Source organism: Puntigrus tetrazona, unplaced genomic scaffold (genome assembly GCF_018831695.1).
Source record: "Puntigrus tetrazona isolate hp1 unplaced genomic scaffold, ASM1883169v1 S000000905, whole genome shotgun sequence".
Lineage (NCBI taxonomy): Eukaryota > Metazoa > Chordata > Actinopteri > Cypriniformes > Cyprinidae > Puntigrus > Puntigrus tetrazona.
This window is the reverse complement of record NW_025048505.1, coordinates 61,786-84,967: the sequence shown is the minus strand read 5'-3', so window position 1 is coordinate 84,967 and position 23,182 is coordinate 61,786. Positions and strand designations below refer to the sequence as shown.

The 23,182-nt window shown below is 39.7% G+C and overlaps 1 protein-coding gene across 1 annotated transcript in view; it reads right to left on the bottom strand.

The window, feature by feature from the left end:
• Positions 1-22,920, bottom strand: part of LOC122335878 — a 35,637-nt gene extending 12,717 nt beyond the window's left edge. The window contains exon 1 of the mRNA XM_043233647.1: positions 22,813-22,920. Coding sequence (XP_043089582.1) covers positions 22,813-22,920 — 108 coding nt within the window. The remainder of the gene's footprint in view (positions 1-22,812) is intronic.
• Positions 22,921-23,182: the final 262 nt, after the last annotated feature.

Here is a 23,182-nt window from a genome sequence, read left to right as displayed (position 1 = left end):
GGAAATTGAACCAATCTTTGAGGGGTGCTCTGGTTCTTTTTTTCAAAAGAAAAGTTTTCACTTGTTGATTTTTTTTGTTCAAGGAAAGTGTTATATAAGATGTGTGTGCTCATTTTTAACAGGAAAGCACTTGATAAAAGAGTTGATACCCCTTGGCGTGCTGTTTTAAAACTAGAGAATAATGTAAGACCTGAATGGAGAGCACTCTATGAGCCACCATTACCAAAAAGAACGGAGACTTGCAGTGGAGAATCCTGCATGGGGCTATTATGTGAACTCTTTTGTTTCAATTTTAGATTCAAACATTTGTCCAAGTTGTCCTTTTGCTCACAGAAAGAGAGTTTTTCATGCTTTCATGCAATGCCTCCGACTTAAAACTTTGTTTACAATGATAAAAGGAATCTGTGAAGGTTTTAACAAATGTTTCTATGATGAAACTTTTATTATTGGGTTCAAGTATACACAGAAGAAACGCATTAAGTGTCAGCTATTAAATTTTATTCTTGGTCAGGCAAAATTAGCCATTTACTTGAGCAGGAAAAATAAAATAGAACAGAAAGAGGATGACAATGTTATTGCTGTTTTTAGAGCCTTAATGAAGACAAGGATTTTAATTGATTATAGGTTTTATAAAGCAATGAGTGATCTTTCTACTTTTGAGTTAAAGTGGTGTAGTCATGAGGTGTTGTGTAAAATCGATGGGGAAGAACTTTTATTCTGTTTTTAATACAGTGGTTGTGTAATATGAATTGTGATGTATTATTGTGAATTAATTGTGGATTTTTATGTTTTGTACTTTTCCTGAATTGGTTAATTAAAAATTTAAAAATCAAAATCTCTCTCTCTCTCTCTCTCTCTCTCTCTCTCTCTCTCTCTCTCTCTCTCTCTGTCTCTCTCTGTCTCTCTCTCTCTCTCTCTCTGTCTCTCTCTCTCTCTCTCTCTCTGTCTCTGTCTCTCTCTCTCTCTGTCTCTCTCTGTCTCTCTCTCTGTCTCTCTCTCTCTCTCTCTCTCTCTCTCTCTCTCTCTCTCTCTCTCTCTCTCTCTCTCTCTCTGTCTCTCTCTCTGTCTCTCTCTCTGTCTCTCTGTCTCTCTCTCTCTCTCTCTCTGTCTGTCTCTCTCTCTCTCTGTCTATCTCTCTCTCTGAGTGCATGCTGGGAGCGAGTGGGCGGAGTTGGATGTGTGTGGAGTGAGAGCGTTTGTCTGCGAGTTGAGTGAGTTTTCTCTATCTTTTCTATACTTTCAATACATTTAGGTAGTTTTGTTGGCGTTTGTTATAGAGAAGAGTGTTTAAGGAAAGTAAGGCGCTGTCGAAATGGCAGCGCCTGGAAGTGTATCGCTTGATCAGTTAACGCGGCGGGATGGCATTAAAATTGTCCCTGCAGAACGTTGTTCTGTAGAGGAGTGCACCTTAGCAGTCGCACAGGTTGTTGGTCACAGAAGCATTCTGTCAGCATCACGAATGAATAGTGCAGTTGTTTTGTTCTTAGATGATGTAAGTAAATTTAATGAGATCGCGTTGCGAGTGGAATCGTAATAAAAGAGGCTTACACAGCGGTGATGCCTTTGATGCAACCAGCTAAGAGGATTTTATTGTCAAATGTTCCACCGTTTATCAAAGATGACGTGATTGAAAGGGAACTGGCAAGGCATGGGAAAGTTGTATCGCAGATAAAAAGATCAACTTAAACTCTAAATCTGCACAGCTTAAGCACATTGTTACTTTCCGAAGACACGTATATATGATTCTTAATAATGGACAAGAATTAAATCTTGCACTTAAGTTTATTTTGACTATGTCATATATGTAACATCAGAAACAATGAGTTGCTTTAAATGCAATCAGGAAGGGCACCTTGCTCGTGGTTGTTCAGAGAACGAAGAACGTGAAACAATTCAAAACAATGTTGGAGAGGAATCTGAAGAAAATGTTGCAGTAAAAACCAACAAGAGAAGGATAGGGATAAAAATGAAAATAAGAAACATGAGGATAGTGAAAAAATGATCAAGGAGTTAATCTTGAAGAAAGTGTGAACAGGGATAATGAAGAAAACTAGTACAGGGCACAACTGAAACTGCAAATGATGCTGTTAGTAATCTTGTGGAAGCGGAAACGTCTAGGGACATTGATATGACGGATGATGACAGTCTTTTAAAACACCAACATTGAAAAGAAAAACTACTGGGAAGAGAAGGGGGGAAAAAGCAAGGAAAGAACAGGTTCAGGAAAAACAGATGAAAGAGAAGATAGGTCATGAAGTTATTTCCGATCATAGTAATTCTGATGAGTCTTTAACAGAGAGTGAGAGTGAATCTGTGAGCTCAGCTGATTCAGTTTCTCTTAGGAGATCTGAAAGGAATGCTTATACCCTTGAAAAGATCAAAGCTTTTCTGCAGAGTACAAAAGGAATGAAGGAGTCCAAGTAGAGGATTTTTTTCTTGATCGGGAGTTGTTTATAGAGTCAGCAAGCGTGTCAATGAAAGAAAAGGGATGGGGGTCTTACAGAACAAGAAATATACAGGTTGAAGAAAATTGTTCAAAAGTTGAGATCAGCCATATTGAATGATGAAAAGGCAATGTTTTAATTTTTCCTTTTTCTTTGTTAATTTTTTGTTTTTGTTATGCTCAGTCTCTTTTTTTATTCATTTATTCATGAGTAATCTGAAACTGGGCAGCTTGAACATGAATGGTGCAAGGGATTATAGAAAAGAGCAATGCTGTTTGAATTGATTAAGCAAAAACAAATTGATGTCATGTTTGTTCAGGAGACTCATACTGATGTTCAAAATGAAAGTGAATGGAAAATGGAGTGGGGGGGAGGTGATTATGAGTCATAAGACTAATATCAGTGGAGGTGTAGCCATTTTATTAAGGAAAATATAATTCCAGTTTCTTTTGAGGTGGAAAATATAGTTGAGGGACAGTTACTGAAAGTACGAGTTGAGTTTGAACATTTTTTTGTTGTATTTATAAATATATATGCACCGGTTTTGGGAGGTGAAAGGGTTTTGTTTTTAAACAAAGCTAGAGAGGTAGTAGAAAATTGTAAACCTGAAGAATATCTATTTATTGGGGGTGACTTTAACTGCACAGAAAATGATAATGTTGATAGGAATCACAAAGAACCTCATATGGAATCGCAACGCGTTCTGCGACAGATTACAAAAGAACATGATTTATATGATATTTGGAGAGTGTTGCATAGAACCCACAGACAGTATACGTGGACACAAGTGAGAGAATATCATGTAACAATGGCTAGACTAGACAGGTGGTATTGTTTTAAACACCATTTTAATACCATTAAGTGTTGTGTAATTTCACCTGTAGGTTTTTCTGATCATTGTTTGGTTAGCTGTAATATATTTATTAACAATGTTAAACCAAGAAGTGCATATTGGCATTTTAATATTGGTCTACTGCAAGACAAATTGTTTTGTGAGGTTTTTAAATCTTTTGGGAAAATTTTAGGAATAGGAAGTCATCCTTTGTTTCTCTGCAACAATGGTGGGATAATGGAAAAATACAGATACAGCAACTGTGCCGTTTATATACTCTCAATGCTTCTAAGAACACTTCCCAAATGTTGGAAGCTCTAGAGAGGGAAATTTTAGAGATACAAAATTCTTTGGAATTGGGAAGAGATAGAGAACGTATTAAAGTTCTCAAAAATAAAAAGAAAGCTCTAGATGATTTGTTGGGTATTAGGGCACAGGGTGCTCTGGTACGATCAAGGTTTCAAAGTGCAGCACAAATGGATGGTCCAACCAAGTTTTTCTTTGGCCTTGAAAAAGAATGGCTTAAATAGAATTATGCATTCTTTATTATCAGAATCTGGCACAGAAATCACAGAGCCTAAGGAGATTAGGAAAAGAGCAGTGGCTTTTATTCAGAGCTGTACAGGAGTGAATACACGGAGGTGGAAGAGATAGCCAGTTGCTTTTATGAGGGTCTACCTAAGGTTCGGAAGGGACAAATGCTGAACTGGAAAAACCTTTTTACGAAAGGTGAATTGTATGATGCCCTAAAGAGTATGGAGTGTGGGAAAGCTCCGGGATTGATGGTATCCCAGTCGAGTTTTATAAGTCACTCTGGGCTGTGTTAGGAGATGATCTGCTAGAAATGCTCAATGACAGCTTGACCAGAGGGTTGCTGCCTATGAGCTGTAGAAGAGCGGTCATCACCCTTTTACCGAAGAAAGGTGATCTCAGAAATATAAAGAACTGGCGACCTGTTTCACTCCTATGCTCTGATTTTTAAATTTTGTCTAAAGCCTTAGCAATTAGATTAAAGGAGGCGATTGGTTGGGTCATCCATGTGGACCAGACATACTGTGTACCTAATAGATCTATTTTTGATAACATCTATTTAATCAGAGACATTTTTGATATCTCTAGATCATTGGGTTTAAATGTTGGTCTAATCTCCTTGGACCAAGAAAAAGCTTTTGACCGGGTTGAGCATAACTACCTCTGGCAGACGCTAAGAGAGTTTGGTTTCAGCCCGAGTTTTATTAAAGTAATTGGGGTGTTGTATAGAAACATTGAGAGTGTACTTAAAATTAATGGTGGCCTGAGTGCTCCTTTTAAGATCACAAGGGGCATAAGGCAAGGATGTGCTTTGTCAGGCATGTTGTATGCTTTAGCAATTGAACCATTGTTAGTGAGAATAAGGGCAAAGATTGATGGCTGGAGTATACCACAATGTGATTTTAAAATTAAGCTGTCGGCTTATGCTGATGATGTTGTTGTTTTTGTGAATAAGCAAGAAGAAGTAGATAATTTAAGAATATTGATTGATGACTTTGGAAAGCTGTCTTCAGCTAAGGTGAATTGGAATAAGAGTGAAGCTATTATATGTGGAAAGTGGGAAGCTAAATGTCTCCCTAATCTACCTGCTGGACTTGAATGGAAGAAAAATGGCTTTAAATATTTAGGTGTATACCTTGGAGAAGATTCGGTATTGCAAAAAACTGGGAGGGTGTTTTAGAAAAACAAAAGGACGACTGGAAAAGTGGAAATGGCTGTGGCCTAAAATGTCATTTAGAGGACGCATTATAATCATCAATAATTTGGTTGCTTCAACATTCTGGCATCGCTTGGCATGTACAGAACCCCAAGTGGACTTCTTGCAAAACTACAGGCTCTTATTGTGGACTTTTTGGACTAAGTTTCACTGGGTACCCCAGAGTGTACTGTATCTCCCTAAGGAGGAAGGGGGTCAAGGGCTTGTACATCTGGCCAGCAGAGGAGCAACTTTTCGTTTACAATTTATTCAAAGATTTTTAACTGGACCAGAAGATCTTGTGTGGAGGAATGTTGCAAAATTTATTTTGAGTCAAGCCAGAGGACTGGGACTGGATTCTACTTTGTTCTTAATGGATTCCAGTAAAATTCAGCTGAGTGGACTGACCCCATTTTATAAAGGGGTTTTAAAATCTGGAGTTTTTTTAGGAAAAGAAGAGGGCTTCTGGTTTGTCTTTATATTGGTTATTGGAAGAGCCTATTGTGTTTGGAGCTAGGTTTGATGTTTTAAGTGAAACTACTTGGGGTTTTTGAAAATGCATTCTGTAGAGCAAGAAAAGTTAAATTTTTTGACATTATAGCTGCTGGAGGTCCTGAGTTAAATAACTCACAAAAAGTTGCTTCTTGCATTGGAGTTAAATCAACAAGATTAGTAAGGAAATTACTGGATCTCTTAAAACAGAAGATTACTGCAGAAGAAAAATCTGTTCTTATAAGTTATGATGAAGGAAAGGTGGTTCCAAATAACAATGATCCTTTTCCAGAGGTTTTTATTACTCCTGATCTTAAAGGTGCAGATGGGGATTTGTTAAAAATTTGGAGGAGTTAACTATTAATGAAGCTGATAGTAAAAAAACTATACAAAAGCTGTGTTAAAATTTTTAAATTTGAAGTCTTTAAATGGAAGATCTGATACTGTTTGGAGAAACAAACTAGGTTTGGATCAGAGTATAAAACCTGTGTGGAGAGTTTTTATAAACCTCCCTTGGAAAAAAGGTGGGGACCTCCAGTGGAGAATTTTGTACAGCATGCAGTTGCTGTCAATTCTTTTGTGCATGTTATTAATCCAAATGTCTGTAACCAGTGTCCCTTTTGTGGAGAAAAAGAAACTATTTTTCATTGCTTTATGGAGTGTACAAGATTGTGTTATTTATTTGATTTTCTTACACTGTTGCTTGGTAAGCTAGATGAAATTTTTACTGTGCAGAGTTTTATTCTTGGATATCGATATTCAGCGAAAAACAAGATAAAATGTCAACTTTTAAATTTCATTGTGGGTGAAGCAAAAATGGCAGTGTATTTAAGCAGGAGGAACAAAATAGAAGGGTCAGAAGGATGTGAAGTTGTATCTATTTTTAGAAATCGGATAAAAGCAAGAGTGTGGGTTGATTTTAAATTTTATAATATGATGAAAGACTTAATTTTTTTTTCGGCTCAGTGGTGCTACAATGATGCAATTTGCTCTGTTGTAGATTCTTAATTTTCTCTTGTCTGTTACAATGATGAATGTAAATGTAAACTTTTACTGTGAGTCACTAACTGTATTAGAATTGTCTTAAAAGTGGAAAAGTTGTGAAATAAATGTTTGTTTAAAAATTCAAAAAAATCTCTCTCTCTCTCTCTCTCTCTCTCTCTCTCTCTGTCTCTCTCTCTCTCTCTCTCTCTCTCTCTCTCTCTCTCTCTCTCTCTCTCTCTCTCTCTCTCTCTCTCTCTCTCTCTCTCTCTCTCTCTCTCTCTGTCTCTCTCTCTCTCTCTGTCTCTCTCTCTCTCTCTCTCTCTCTCTCTCTCTCTCTCTCTCTCTCTCTCTCTCTCTCTCTCTCTCTCTCTGTCACTTCCGGTGTGAGTGTGTGCAGTGGAGTGCTGTGGAGTGGGTGGAATAGGTGTGGAGTATTGTGAGTGAAACTCTTTTCTTTTTTTCCTTTTCTGTCTATCTCTGTCTGTATAGTTAGCGGTAGTTTTGCTGGTTTTCGGGCCGCGTGCTCTTCACTCTGAGGAGGCATGTCGGCCCCGCTGGTGGAAGTTTAAACTCACTCACGCGACGCCACGCTGTGAAGGTGGCGTCAGCGGTGAGTGTGGAGGAGGCTTGCCTGGCAGTGGGTGAGGTAGTGGGGCACGGGAGTGTGCTCTCAGCCTCTCGAATGAACAGCGCCATCGTTCTTTTTTAGACAGCATAGACAAAGCTAATGAGGTTGTTGAGCATGGTATAATTGTTAAAGGAGAACTCATCCCGTTCTTCCCCTCTCTCTACCTGCGAAGAAAGTCACCATATCTAATGTGCCACCTTTTGTGAGTGATCTTATTTTAACCTAAGCTTTATCCGGTGGAAGCTGGTTTCACCCATTAAAAAAGATCCCGATTAACTGTAGTTCCCTCTGTTGAAACATATTGTTTCTTTTAGGCGGTTCACATACATGATCATTAATGAGGACGCTTGATCTGGATGTGTCTTTAAATTTTCGAATTGGTGATTTTGATTATGTTGTTTTTGTGACCACCGCTAAGATGAAGTGTTTTAGCTATGGACTTTTGGTCATCTGATGCGAAATTGTCCAGAAATAATTGCAGAAAAAGAAAGGAATGTAGGAGGGCGCTCTGGGAGTGGTGATCTTGTGGGGTTAGCGGTGAGGCTGAGGAGCTCCCCGGGAGAGGCTCGGGTGGCACCGGCGGCGGTAGCGTCTCCTCCGGCCTCTTCCAGTGAGACGGTGGAGGAGCGGTCGCGCCGACACACGCCGAGATACGTTCGGATGAGGGTCGAAGGACGCAGATAATGTGACATGGGGCAAAACTGGAGATGGACAAGCTGACAGGGTTTCAGAGAATAGTGCAGAGCATTTTCAAAAAATGTGTGAAATAGCTAAGTGCCATTTTTAAAATGCCCCAAAAAGAAAGAAAAGTAACGAAGTACCAGATGCTAAAGTAAGCAAAAAATAGAAATGCATGACGATGAGGATCTGGAGACTGAGAGCGATGCAGAGTCTTCTGACTCCAGTGTGACACTTTCTCAGAATGAGTTTATTGGACGGAGCTATGAGCTTGACGATATCAAATTATTTCTCAGATCAACCAAAAACAAGAGAGGTGTGCGAGTGCAGGAATATTTTCCTGACTTAAAACAGTTTGTTGATAAAGCAAGAAGTCTAATGGTAGAAGGTTCATTCACAAATAAAGAAGTGTATCGTTTAAAGAAAATTGTGAGGAGTCTTAACATTGCTTTAGACAATGACACGGGTTAATTTTAGGAGCAGGACTGGTCTTTGCTCTTTGCTCTGTTTTGGTGGGGTTTTTTCTTTTTGTTATTCATGAGTGTAGTACATTTAGCCACTTTTAATATCAATGGCGCAAGAAATGTTAGAAAAAGAGCATTAATATATGAAACAATAAAACAGAAAAACATTGTCACTTTTTTTACAAGAAACTCACAGTGACCTGAACAATGCTGTTGATTGGATGAGGGAATTTGATGGCACTTCTGTGTTAAGTCACAACACTTCAGTTAGTGGAGGAGTGGCTATTTTATTCGCAAAGAATTTCAGTCCTGTATCTTATGTGATTGATGAAATTGTTAAAGATAGGCTTTTAAAAGTCAGAGCTGTTTTCGAGAATTATGTTTTGTTTTTATTTGTGTGTATGTTCCAACTGTACCGGTTGAAAGGTTAGTTTTTTTAGATTTATTATCTTCCACCTTACAAAATTGTTGTTCTGAAGAATTTCTGTTTTTAGGTGGTGATTTTAATTGCACAGAGCTAAATTTAGACAGGAATCATGTTGAACCTCACTTAGCTTCACATAATAGTCTTATCCATTTTATAAAAAGTATGAATTATGTGATATTTGGAGATCTTTAAATGGCAAGGAGAGACAGTATACTTGGGTTCATACACGGAATAATATTATTTCTTCGGCAAGATTTTTGTGTTCAGTAAAACATAAGTGTCACGCGTGAAAGGCACGAGAGCAGACAATGACTATAAATGAAAATAAACTGTTTTAATCCACATTCGAGATGCGAGTAAACGATATCAAGGCAGGCAGGCAGATACAACAAAATCACACGCACATACGGACGGAGATCGGACAAACGGAACTGAAAACACAGGACTTAAATACACAGGGTAAATGACTAAATTAACTACACACAGCTGATGACAATGATATAATTAACATGGAGGGAAGGCAGGGCACAGGAGCACATGGCACGAGACAAAAAAACATAAACAAAGAGTCCAGAGACGTGACATTACACCCCTCCCGGAAGGTGCGTCCTCGCACCTAAAGAGGAACAACAAAAACAAAATGACTGGGAACTGGGGATACTGGATCTTGGGAGGAGGCTCTGGTGGAGGACGGCCCCCAGGAGGAGTAAACAGACAGTCCAGGGAGGAACAGACGGAGGGAGGAGCCAGGGAGAAGACAGGAGGAGTCCGGGCAGGAGGAGATCCAGAGCCCAGCTATGGTGGTCACACAGTGGAGCCGACGGAGGAGGAGCCATGGAGGAGTGACCATCGACTCCATGGGGCCGACCGGCGGCGGTGGAGCAGTTGGCGGAGGAGACTGAAGCGGAGGCGAGAGCCGAAGAGCCAGGGTGACGTCGGGCGCTGGAGGTCGAGGCGACGCCGCAGGCTTCGGCGACTGACACGGAGGCGGGGACGGGAAGGACGCTGCGGAGCCAGAGCGACTGAGGACTGAGGTGAAGTCGGAGGAAGGAGGAGCCTGACAGAGCCGGTGGGATGGAGGGACGAGGTGAAGCCGGAGAGAGGAATCCAGAGGCGACGGATGGTCGGCGACAGACCAAGGCGGAGCCGGGGGACGATGGAGCCTGGTGGAGCTGGTGGACTGACGGACCACGGTGGAGAGGAGGGAGCTAGGAGCCCAGGGGAGCCGACGGGTCTACGAGCCGAGGAGGAGTCCGGGACTCGGAGGCGGGACGGTGAGGCGAGGATCGCCCACCCTCGACGGCGATGGAGACTGGCAGACCCGTGGCGAGCTCCAGATGGTGAGTTGAGGTTGAGCGCAGGGGCTGCTGGGATCCATTGGCGGCGTATGACCACGGTGGGAGGGAGGGAAACAGGAAGCGCAGGCGCGGGCACGGGAGGGAGCGACGCGGGCGCGGGCACGGGACGGAGCGCACGCGGGCGCGGGCGCGGGACGGAGCGCCACGTGGCGCGGGCATGGGACGGAGTTCTTGGGGATCCAGCAGCACTAGGTGGGGAATCAGCTCACCTCAGCCGATGTGCAGTGGGCGGAGCTCCACTCCGCGCTCTTCTTGCAGTTGGCTCGCTCCACCGTGGTGAGCTCTCTGTTGCTGGCTCGCGCACCTGGTCTGGACGTGACTCGGCTCGGGTCCTGTTACGCTCCACGGCTCGGTCGCTCTCTCTGGCGATGGGTCCGTGGACACGCTCGACTCCGCCCCGTGTCAGCGGTGGGCTCAGGCTGGGGCTCGACCATGCGGTGAAGGGATGAGCTGGGCTCTGGATCCTGAGTGGGGCTGGTGTCGGTGTCCTCCAGCGCAACAGTCATTGGTGAATTGCAGGACACCAGCACCCACTCGACAGCGGCGACGCTCTCGAGGGCCGTCTCGGACAGCCGCTCGTGTGGTGGTGTTTAATCCTCGGAAGTGGATCGAGCAGAGGAAGCTGTCCGGGTAGCGCGAGTCGAGTCGCGAGCGGCGAGGAAGTCCTTCGTATAACCCTCGAGAGCGATCCTCCTGCTCCAGCAGGAGGATGAGGAAGTTGGGGTCGTTATACGGGAATACATGACAAACAAAAAAAAATAAAAAAATTAATCGCCGCTAAACTTGTACTTGTGTACGGTCCGATCTTCTGTCACGCGTGTGAAAGGCACGAAAGCAGACAATGACTATAAATGAAAATAAACAGTTTTAATCCACATTCGGAGATGCGAGTAAACGATTTCAAGGCAGGCAGGCAGATACAACAAAATCACACTGTTGAGACTATTTCACTCAAAGCGGCTCTTTACCAGGAAGGATCAACTCAAGGCGAAATAAAACAAGACAAGTTTCTGGATTTTAAAGCTTGCAAGGATTGCGCTGTCGGTTGCAAGCGGGAGAGAAGCAGGTTTCTCCTTAACCTCCCTTTTGCCTCCTTCTTGCCTCCCTGCTTTGCCTCCTCCGACGCTCAGATCGCAAGTTGCTTTATTTATAGAGAAAAAGACAAGATACAGTAAATGAAAACAATTGGCAGCTTCTCTCGTGCGTCAGAATCTTCACTCCTTCAGATTCTTCCGGTGGCCCTATCAGTATTATACAGAGGCCATGTCACGACTAAGGATCAAACTGAAACTAAAAGGCCACAGGTGCATAACTGTCAACATTCAACTCTAACATTCCGTTCTCACCAAGCTGACAAAGCCTGGCACCTGATGGAAGCTGAAACTGAAGGATCAAAGTTGCATAATGTCAATACATAACCCTAACACACACGCACATACGGACGAGATCGGACAAACGGAACTGAAAACACAGGACTTAAATACACAGGGTAAATGACTAAATTAACACACAGCTGATGACAATGATATAATTAACATGGAGGGAAGGCAGGGCACAGGAGCACATGGCACCAGACAAAAAACATAAACAAAGAGTCCAGAGACGTGACAATAAGAGTGCATATTGGCACTTTAACACTAAACTGTTAAATGACAATTTTTTAAAGAATCTTTTAAGTTTTTCTGGGAAAGCTTCAGAACAACAAAAGGCTCTTTTCATTCAGTACAACAGTGGTGGGACTTCGGTAAAATTCAAATTAAGCAGTTTTCGTGAACAGTACACTCACAACGTTACTAAAGAGCTACTTCTGTCCTTAGAATTTTTAGAAAAAGAAATTATTGAGTGTCATAATCAGCCCAGTCTAGTGGTGAAGCTAGGCATTTAGAAGCCTGCGCTAAGAAGAAAGCACAACTAACAGATCTACTGGGGAGTAGAGCACAGGGGGCTTTAGTCCGTTCACGCTTCCAAAGTATCGATCAGATGGATGTACCTTCTAAATACTTTTTCTAATGGAAAAAAGAATGGGCAGAAACGTTTTATTTATGCACTTCGCTCTGAGGATGGAGTGTTATTGTCTGATCCTGCCGATATCCGTATGAGAGCAGTTATGTTTTAACCTGTACAGAAGTGAGATTAATTCAGGGCATGGCGTGGAAAGTGTCTTTTTTGATAATTTGCCGAAAGTCTCAGAGGAGGCTAACTTTGACCTCTCAGGAGTGTTGACCCTGGAAGAGCTCTTCAAGGCCTTGCAAAGCATGGAGTCTGGGAGAGCACCAGGAGTGGATGGCCTCCCGGTCGACTTTTATAAGGCTTTCTGGTCAGAGCTGGGAGATGATCTGCTTGAGGTACTCAGCGATAGCTTGACAGAGAGGCAGGTTGCCGTTGAGTTGTCGGAGAGCGGTTATCACTCTGATTCCAAAAAGGGGACCTCACTGATGTCAAAAACTGGCGCCCTGTCTCACTTCTTTGCAGCGATTACAAACTGCTTTCCAAAGTTTTGGCTACTAGACTGGCTGGAGTGTTGGATCAGGTCATCCATCCGGACCAAACATATTGTGTACCCGGTAGATCTATATTTGATAACGTTTCCTTAATTCAAGACATTTTTCATATTTCTAATCTTTTAAATCTGAGTTGTGGTTTGTTATCCATAGATCAAGAGAAGGCTTTTGATCAAGTTGAGCACTCTTATCTCTGGAATACTTTGGCAGCTTTTGGTTTCTGCAAAGAGTTTGTGGACATGATTAAAGTGCTCTATTGTGACGTTGAGAGTGCACTGAAAATTAATGGTGGTTTATGCGCTCCATTTCGGGTTCTGAGGGGTGTTAGACAAGGTTGTTCCCTCTCTGGAATGTTGTACTCCTTGGCCATAGAGCCATTACTTCAACAAATAAGAAACAATTTATGTGGCTTGTGTTTTCCCAGTTTTAATAATAATGTTTGTTTGTCAGCATACGCTGATGACATTGTAGTGTTCATAAGCAAAGGAAGCGATGTACAGTCTTTGCTTAACTTATTTGAAGATTTTAGAACACTGTCTTCTGCTAAAGTTAACTGGCAAAAAAGTGATGCGGTTTTACTGGGTCAGTGGTCTGATGGGCCACCTCGTCTTCCTGATGGGTTGTGTTGGAGAAGGGGAGGTATAAAATATTTGGGAGTTTACTTGGGGATGATGAGTTTTACAGAAAAATTGGGAAGGGGTGCAGGAAAAGGTCAAAGGCCGATTAAGGCTTTTGTTAAGTCAGGGTATTGGTTGATTTTCACTTTTATAAAGCTATGTACGATCTTGTGACTTTTGAACAAATCTGGTGCATTCATGGGGCTTTGTGCACTTTGTCTGAAGATGCTCTAGTGTTTTGTTTGTAGGTTTGTTGTGTACTGGTTTTTGTCTTGGTAATTGTTATTGTGGTTTGTAATAAAAATTTTTGCAAAATCAAAAATCTCTCTGTCTCTGTGTCTCTCTCTCTCTCTCTCTCTCTCTGTCTCTCTCTTCCTCTCTCTCTCTCTCTCTCTCTCTGAGTTCATTCTATCTTTCCCTTTTTCCTATCTGTTGTGGTTTTTGTTGAGACCGGGATTACTGTGAATGATTCTCTAACTTCAGTTCTGCCGTTAGTACAACCTGCGAAAAGAGTGATACTGTCTAATGTACCGCCATTTATCAAGGATGAGGTCATTGAGAGAATTGTCCAGACACGGAAAGCTTGTCACAAAAAATTAAGAAAATCTCACTAGGTTGTAAATCACCACAGTTAAAGCACGTTGTATCTTTTAGGAGGCAGGTGCATATGATTCTAAACAACCAGAACGAAGAGATAAATTTAGCCATGAAGTTCAGGATCGAGGACTTTGACTATGTCATCTTTGCTACCTCGGAGTCTATGAAGTGTTTCAGGTGTGGAGGTGAGGGCCATGTAATACGTGTGTGTCTTGAGAAAAATGCAGATCAAAGTCAATACAGATGAATTATCTACCAATTCAGATCAAGCACAAAACAGTGAAACATCTCGTGTTGACAAGGATGGGTCTGGTGATTGTGTAAATAATGAAGCTGAAAGTATGGCAACAGGTGAAGGTAGTGTTTCTGAGCAGGCCACAGCGGATAACGCTGTAGATGTTGATATGTCAGAAGATCAGAGTCTGTTCAGAACACTGACATTAAAAAGAAAAACTAAAGGTAAAGAAAAAGGTAAAAGGGCTAACAAAAAGGAATAGTTGCTGGTGGTGCAAAGGAGCTCGAATCAGAGCTGAGTAACGTTGAGGAATCTGCTGTGGACAGTGATGGTGATTCGTCAGACTCTGTGAGCCCATTCTCACAGAAGAGATCTGTACGCAGTGCTTACACACTGAACAAAATTAAAAAGTTTCTTCAGACAACAAAAAAGGGATGAAGGGTGTGGTTGTAGAAGAGTATTTTCCAGATCGTGAGTTGTTTATAAATTCAACCATGGTCCTAATGAAAGAGGCTGGTGCCTTCACTGAACAAGAAGTTTTTAGGCTAAAGAAAATTGTTCAAAAGTTAAAACTCAACTTGAACTTGAACGATGAATTTGAATCAGCCTAGTTTTGGTTCTCTTTTTCTGAAATGTTTGTTTTTAGTGTGCTTAATTTTCTTATGAGTAAAATAAGGTTGGGCACACTTAATTTAAATGGTGCACGGGACAGCAAGAAAAGAACAATACTTTATGATTTGACTAAACTGAAGAAAATTGATGTAATGCTGCTCCAGGAAACTCATAGTGATGCTTTCAACGAGAACGACTGGTTCATGGTGGGATGGTTTAGCTGTTTTAAGCCACAAAAATCACTGCAGTGGTGGCTTAGCAGTACTTTTTAAGAAAAGCTTTATGCCTACATCGTATGATGTAGAGCACGTTGTTGAGGGACATCTAATGAAAGTAACGGCAAAGTTTGAAAATAGGGTCTTAGTGTTTATAAATATATATGCTCCTGTTCTTGGTCCTGAAAGAGTTCTTTTTTTGGAAAAATTAAGTAATATTCTGTCAAATTGTAGGAATTCATGTTTATTGGAGGATTTTAATTGTACAGCAAATGCTGGAATGGATAGGAATCATAGAGAGCCACATCTTGCATCTCAACATGCAATAACAAAACTCATAGCAGAACATGATCTGTGTGATATATGGAGAACTTTATATGAAGAACAAAGGCAGTACACATGGGCTCAAACAAGAGACAAGTTTATTTCCTTGGCTAGATTGGATAGGTTTTATTGTTTTAAATATAATTTTAATTTATTAAGAAATGTGAGATTCTGCCCAGTGGCTTTTCTGATCACAGTTTAGTAATTTGTAGTATTTTTATTGCTAACATAAAATGTAAGAGCGCTTACTGGCATTTTAATGTTTCGTTGCTACAAGTTAATTTTTTTAAGGATGTTTTTCTTTTCTTTTGGAAGCAGTTTACTTCCAGGAAAAAAGATTTTTGTTCCTTACAGCAATGGTGGGATTATGGGAAAAAAGAAATACAGCAACTGTGCCGTCAGTACACTCTTAATGTGTCTAAGGACATCTCCCAGTCAGTGAGAACCCTAGAGACTGAGATAGTGGAACTCCAGAATTTGGTAGAGTCCACAGGAAACAGGGGACTTGTTGAGGTCCTTAAAGCCAAAAGAAAGGATCTGGATAACCTGTTAGGCATCAGAGCACAGGGAGCTTTGATCCGTTCACGTTTTCAGAGTGCAGTAGAGATGGATGGCCCAACCAACTTCTTTTTCAGTTTGGAAAAGAAGAATGGTCAAAGTAGACTCATACATTCATTGTACTCATTGGATGGTACAGAAATAGTAGAACCTAAAGAAATTAGAAAAAGAGCAATACTCTTTTATTCTGAACTGTACAGGAGTGAAAACATGGAAGCAGATGATCTGGCCAGCTCTTTTTATGCAAGTTTGCCCAAGGTATCAGATGAGACCAACTCTTGGCTTGAGAAGCCACTCTCAGCATCGGAGCTGCATGTTGCTCTGCAGAGCATGGATTGCGGTAAAGCTCCTGGAATTGATGGTCTTCCAATTGAGTTTTATAAAACGTTTTGGTCCGTGCTGGGTGGGGATCTGCTATCCGTGCTCAATGATAGTCTGGCCGGAGGGCTGTTACCTTTGAGCTGCAGGAGGGCAGTTATTACCCTGTTACCCAAAAAAGGTGACTTAAAAGAAATAAAGAACTGGCGTCCTGTCTCGCTTTTGTGCTCAGATTTAAAGCTGCTCTCTAAAGCTTTGGCCTTCAGGTTGAGGGAGGTGGTTGGGCAGGTTATTCATCGAGATCAGACTTACTGTGTGCCGAACAGGTTCATCTTTGATAATGTTCATCTAATTCGGGATATCCTGGAAGTCTCTAGGCTATTGGATATAGATACTGGTCTTATTTCTTTGGACCAGGAAAAAGCATTTGACCGGGTTGAACACAGCTATCTCTGGCGTACACTGGAAGAGTTTGGGTTCAGCTCTGGTTTTATTGCCATGATCAGGGTTTTGTACCAGGATGTTGAGAGTGTACTGAAAATAAATGGTGGTCTGAGTGCTCCTTTTAAAAATTTTTAGGTATTAGACAAGGTTGTGCTCTTTCTGGCATGTTGTATGCTCTTGCCATTGAACCTTTATTGGTTAAGATCAGAGAAAGCATTGAAGGTTGGACTATACCATGCTCTGGAACAAACTTTAAGCTGTCTGCATATGCAGATGATATTATTGTGTTGGTTAAAGGGCAAAATGACGTTGACCTTCTTAAAGAAATTTTAGATAATTTTGGCATCATTTCCTCTGCCAAGGTAAATTGGATGAAAAGTGAAGCTGTTATGGGTGGAAATGGTCTCAAGGTCTTCCTCAATTACCAGGTGGTTTGTGCTGGAAAAGGGATGGGCTAAAATATCTAGGAGTGTATGTTGGCAATAATCTAATGCTAAGTAAAAATTGGGAAGATGTTCTAGATAAAGTAAAAGGACGATTGCAAAATTGGAAATGGCTCTTGCCAAAAATGTCTTTTAGAGGAGGGTTATAATAATTAATAATCTGGTGGCTTCAGTGATGTGGCATCGTTTGGCCTGCATTGATCCTCCAAACGGACTTTTAAGTAGAATGCAAGCCCTTTTAGTGGACTTTTTGGAGTAATTTTCATTGGATACCTCAGAGTGTGCTTTATCTACCCAGAGATGAAGGAGGACAAGGACTCATTCACCTCCCAAGCAGAGGCGCAGCTTTTCGTTTTCTTTTATTCAGAGATATCTCACAGGACCTAAGGATCTAGTCTGGAGAAAGGTGGCGGACGTTATTTTTAATCAAGTCGGAAGACTGGGTTTAAACTCCACTCTGTTTTTGATGGACTCGAGTAAGTTGCAGTGTGGTGGACGTACTCCTTTCTACAAGGGACTTTTCAAAGTCTGGGACTTATTTGAAAACGGAGGCTGGAGGTGGTGTCTTTGTTGCACTGGCTGTTGCAAGAACCTCTTGTACATGGAGCGCGTTTGGATGTTATTTGTAAAGTTAATCCTAGACTGCTGCATCACTTAGTTCACACAAAGACACTGAAACTGCACAATTTGTTGGAGATTGCTGGTCCTGGATTAAACAATGCTCGGTCACTGGCCTTACATCTAGGTGTGCGGTCAGCACGGCAAGTAGGAAAAATCCTGGACATTTTTAAACAGAAACTTACAGATGAAGAAAATATGATGTTAAATAGATTTTATAATGGGAAACTGACCCTAATAATACAGACCCCTTTCCAGGTGTTTTTCTTAGTCCCAATCTCAACCTGAGAGGTCTAGACAGTTTAAGATTGCAGGATGTTCAAAGTAAAGTTGTATATAGATGCATTGTGAAAGTTTTAAACAAAACAACTTTAAAAGAACGTAGTGATACAGTGTGGAGAGAGAAATTGGGACTGAATGATGGAGTCAAACCTGTTTGGAGGGTTTTATTTAAACCACCAATTGAAAAGCGTACAGGTGATGTCCAGTGGAGAGTTTTACATGGCTCAGTTGCTGTAAATGCTTTTGTGAGTGTTATAAATCCCAGTGTTTCAAGTGATTGTCCTTTTTGTAAAATGAGGGAGACAATCTTTCATTGTTTCTTGGAATGTTCAAGGTTGTGTGATCTCTTTTGTTTTCTTGATGTCCTTTTCATGAAGTTTGCAGAGCCTTTTTCTTCTGAAATCTTTATTCTTGGACCTAATTATAGTGTGTGAAAAAGAATGCAAAGCCAGAAGCTAAACTTGCTGTTTATTTAAGCAGGAAAAATAAAATAGAAGGTAGAGAAGGACAACATGTGTTAACTGTTTTAAAAATCTGGTCAAATCAAGGGTAACGCTTGAATTTAAGTTCCATAAAATGATGAATGATCTAGAAAGTTTTTTGTATAAATGGGGTTGTAAAGAAGCTACTTGTACAGTTGTGGAAGAAAGTTTGATCATTAATGCTACGTTACAATAAGCTCTGTAACAGTCTCTTTCAATTTTTTGAAAATTGACTGGTTGTTTTAGTGACCCTGTAATGACTGAATAAAGTGTGTTGAAATCTCTCTCTCTCTCTCTCTCTCTCTCTCTCTCTCTCTCTCTCTCTTTGTCTCTCTCTGTCTCTCTCTTCTCTCTCAGGTAAGTTCTTACTGATTGGAGGATGCGGCTGTTGTTAGGGTTATGTATTGACATTATGCAACATTGATCCTTCAGTTTCAGCTTCCATCGGGTGCCAGGCTTTGTCAGCTTGGTGAGAACAGAATGTTAGAGTTGAATGTTGACAGTTATGCACCTGTGGCCCTTTTAGTTTCAGTTTGATTCTTGGTCATAACATGGCCTCGGTATAATACTGATAGGGCCACGGAAGAATCTGAAGGAGTGAAGATTCTGACGCACAAGAAGATGTTGCCAATTGTTTTCATTTATTGTGTCTTGTCCTTTCCTCTATAAATAAAGTGACTTGTGACCTGAGCTTCGGAGGCAAAGCAGGGAGGCAAAAGGGAGGTTAAGGAGAAACCTGCTTCTCTCCCGCTTGCAATCGACAGCGCAATCCTTGCAAGCTAAAAATCCAAAAACTTGTCTTGTGTTTTAGTTCGCCTTGAGTTGATCCTTCCTGGTAAAGAGCCGTTTGAGTGAAATAGTCTCAACAGCTGTCAATCATCATTCCGGAGGCGCCGGTGCAGCCAACCCGGCGTTGTCTGGCAGTTTAAAGAGCGTTCAGCTCGTTACGTTCAACAGCTCAGTGTGTATGCAGGTGTTTTCTTGTTTAGTTGATTGTTTCTGTTTTCAAGTGTGCGCTACTCGATGTGTCTAACTCGTTCAGATCCAGCATTTAGCTGACAGTGTTGTTTAGAGCTAACTGTCCTTTTCTTGGGGAAAAGAGAACAGGTTAGTAGGTCGTCACGACACACACTTCTCCCGTAGTTATTCACTGTTAGACACACCAGGTAAGGAGTGACAGCCTTTTTGTACTTTAGTTTTTGTTCTAGTGAGAGTAGGCTAGTTACGCGCGCCACGAGATGAAGCTTTCCGTTTGTTTTTCACATTTTTCTTTGGTTAGTTTACAGGGTTATTGGGAAACTTAGTTTGGGGTTTTGTTATATTTATTTCTTTACTTTGGCGCTTCTCTCAGTTCTTTTTTCCCCTTCTTTTAATAAATGTTGTGTACTCACCTCTAGACCTTTTTAAAGTTGGTAACAGACATTAAGATATTGTTTCCGTGTAAAACTCTTTCCACACTGAGGGCATATTGAAGGTTTGTATTGTGTTTCTACACTTTGTCCTGTTTAAGATAGAATTAATAATATATAAGCAAGAATTAACAGAAAGAAAAACTACAAACCTTTAGAAGGTAAATGTAAAGAATATAAAGTATGTGATGAACCACAGAGCAACCAAAAGACTAAAATATTAATAGAGATGAGCTTTATATCTAGTCTGTGAAGAGAACTGTGTTTTCATTTCATGATAAACTTGTGATATTTGTCATATTTTCAATCAGAGACAAACTCAGGTATGATGATTCTTGAAATGACAGAATTATAAAGATTTTTCAAACTCATAAAGAATTTGTAGATCAAATCAAAATGGTTTAAATTTAACAATTTGATTTATTCAATTGAATCCTATTTTATTTCATCTCAGTTTCTTCTATGAATATAAAGATAATAAACATATTTCAGCTTCATTTGTTCAGATTTTTACTTTGACTGTAAGTTTAAGATAATAATTCAATAATATGTGATTGTCACCAAGCCAGCAGAGGGAGCCCTGACAAGATTGATAGCCACAGCAGAAATCACGCCAAACCTGTGTAAATCTATCATAAAACTATCAATCCGCTTAATAGAGTACCTGCAGAGCTCCATGATCGATTGACGCTGCTCAATAATTAAAACAATATTTAGAATTTCAACAGCTGGAAACGTCATTGGCTTTAAAGGTAAAAGGTACAAGAAAATATAGGGTGAAGCAAGCTGATATACACTTCAAAGCCACATCACCTTCCCCAAAAACGGCTCTATGTACGCACTCTTTTGTAGGCCACTTACACATCTTTGTTACAATCCTGACAATGACTTGCATGCTGCAAGCTACACACAGATATTACAGCAGCTAAACTGAGTGCACAATATCTGTATTAGTGTATTAGTCTCCGCACATGACCCTGTGTGACCCTGGAGAACCAAACACGTCTTGGGCCGCTGGGGCATATTTGTAGCAATAGCTAAAAATACATTGCATGGGTAAAAAAAGATTCATTTGTTATACCTTTTATGGCGAACATCTGTAGGATATTAAGCAAAGAGCTTGTTCCATATAGATATTTTGTTAATTTCCTACTGTAAGTATGTTCAAATCTCATTTTGCGATTAGTAATATTCATTGCTAAGAACCTCATTTGGACAACTTTAAAGGAGATTTTTCTTTTTTTTTTTTTTTTGCACTCTCAGATAAAATAGCTGCATCTCGTGCAAATATCGTCAGATCCTAACAAACTGTACATCAATGCAAGGCTTATGTATTCAGTTTTAGGTGTTGTATATAACTCAATTTACAAATTATACTCAAATTTACTCCATTTTTACTTAAAACAAAAAAATTACATTTTAAAATTTTAGTACAATAAAGTACTTAAAATAACAATTATTATAGCAATACATAACATATATGACACTTTAAAATAATGTGATTTTTTTATTTTAGTGTTATTTAAATACTATTATATTTCTGTTATACGTTGAATTATTTTTGCTCAGTTTTAGATTCTTTTTATTCTGAGTTCTTCTCCAAACAGCACTAATGGAGCGATGATTGGGTCAAGACTCTCCAGTGATTGATCGTGGATCTGACGCTACATCCCGAACAGAGTATAGTCTTCCCTTTCTTAAATGTTTGATGTGTGATTGATGCAAAACAAAGCACGCTTTGAGATGTTAATACTTTATAGAGCCTCATTAAGAAAGCCAGGCATTATTCAAATTGACCACAAACTTGTATTTAGGCAAACGTTCAGAGTTTCAATTCAAGTTATACCTGTTTAAAGATTATCATTTTAAAATTGAATAAACTCAGGTGACAAAACGTTAAGAACAACACCACCAAAACGCTTTTTATGGTTTTCTGGTGCATATTTTACACTTGCACAATTTAGCCAAATTATGCTATATTATTACGATATTTATTATTGCTATAGAAATAAAAAAATAATAGAAATAATAAAATATTTTCAAGTTAATATTAATATTATGTATGAACATATGAATGTTTGTAATTATTTGTTTTATTCTTGTAGAAATATTCAGGAAGCTTTTAAAGCTTCTATTTTGTAAAAAGTATTGGTTTGTTTGTTGTTTTAGAGCGGCAAAATAGCCAAAATAGTCAAAAACAAACAAACAATCAAAGCAAGAGATTCATATTTTAATACTTCACTGTAAAAAATAAAAAAAATGTACACTAATAGTAATATTTCTGTCAATTTTTACTACATGTCAAAACAGTTTTTTACTATTAAATAAAAACAAAGAGATTTGAATTCTTATTAAATGTTACTAAAACATAGTATTTAAGTAATAATTGGTTATTATTCATGTGGAGAAGCATTTACTGTAAACTGAAACACTGAAAACACCGGATCACGAGCTGCTCGTGTGTAAAACTTTTACTATATGGCATCCTTTGCCGTTTGACGAAAGCACCAAGCACAATAGAAATATTATTTCTTCCCAATATCTTACATATATCTCACTGAGAGGTCGTAAGCGTTGTCTGGTGGGTCAGCATGCCAGTCTGAAATCATTGTTTTTATTATTTTCAACCGTGTGAATCTAGCCCAAAAATTGTATTTATTTATTTTTAAAAATGTTATTTTTAATCGAAAATGTCTGGAAATGTCTGTATTATTTACATTATTTGTTATCATTTTATTGTGTGAAACTACCCCAAAAACACACAAAAATTAAGTGTTCATTTGTTTATTAAATACATTTTCATTGTTTGTTTTATTTTATTTTTGATTATTTTAATATAGGTGAATTAATTATTCTATATATTATTTCTACTATTTTAAAAGTTGAACAAAAACAAACATGTTTTATTATTATTTAACTATTTTTTTACTTTATTTTATATTATTACTTGTTAGTATTTTATCACATGATACACAACAATGGAATCGATGGCGCGTCACAGTCTGCACAGAAGCTGCTTCTCACGCTCCTGATGGACTGGATGGTCGCTGCTTCCTAATCCAGACTACGTGACATAACAGTTCAGATATCACAGCCTGAAAGGACCTAAATGAACACATCTTACCTTGTTCTTGCTGCTCTCACAGGACTGTAGACTGGCAAATATCTGGCTCTCAATGGCCTGAACCCAGAGCTCTCTTTCCTCAAACGTTGACGCCTCGAAATGCCACATCTGACCGTCAGGGACACGATGATGAACTCAAACGACTCCTCTTGCTCTGAAACACACCAAATGGGAGATGAGGGTCCACAATGGAAGCAGAAATGTTGTGCTCCGTGACACAATTACATCCGATGAAATTATCAGAACATATTTGATGTTTATTCAAAAATACACATTCATATATATATATATATATATATATATATATATATTTATTGATGTCCACTGCAAATGATAATTAGCATAATTACGTAGGCCTCACAGAAATTGC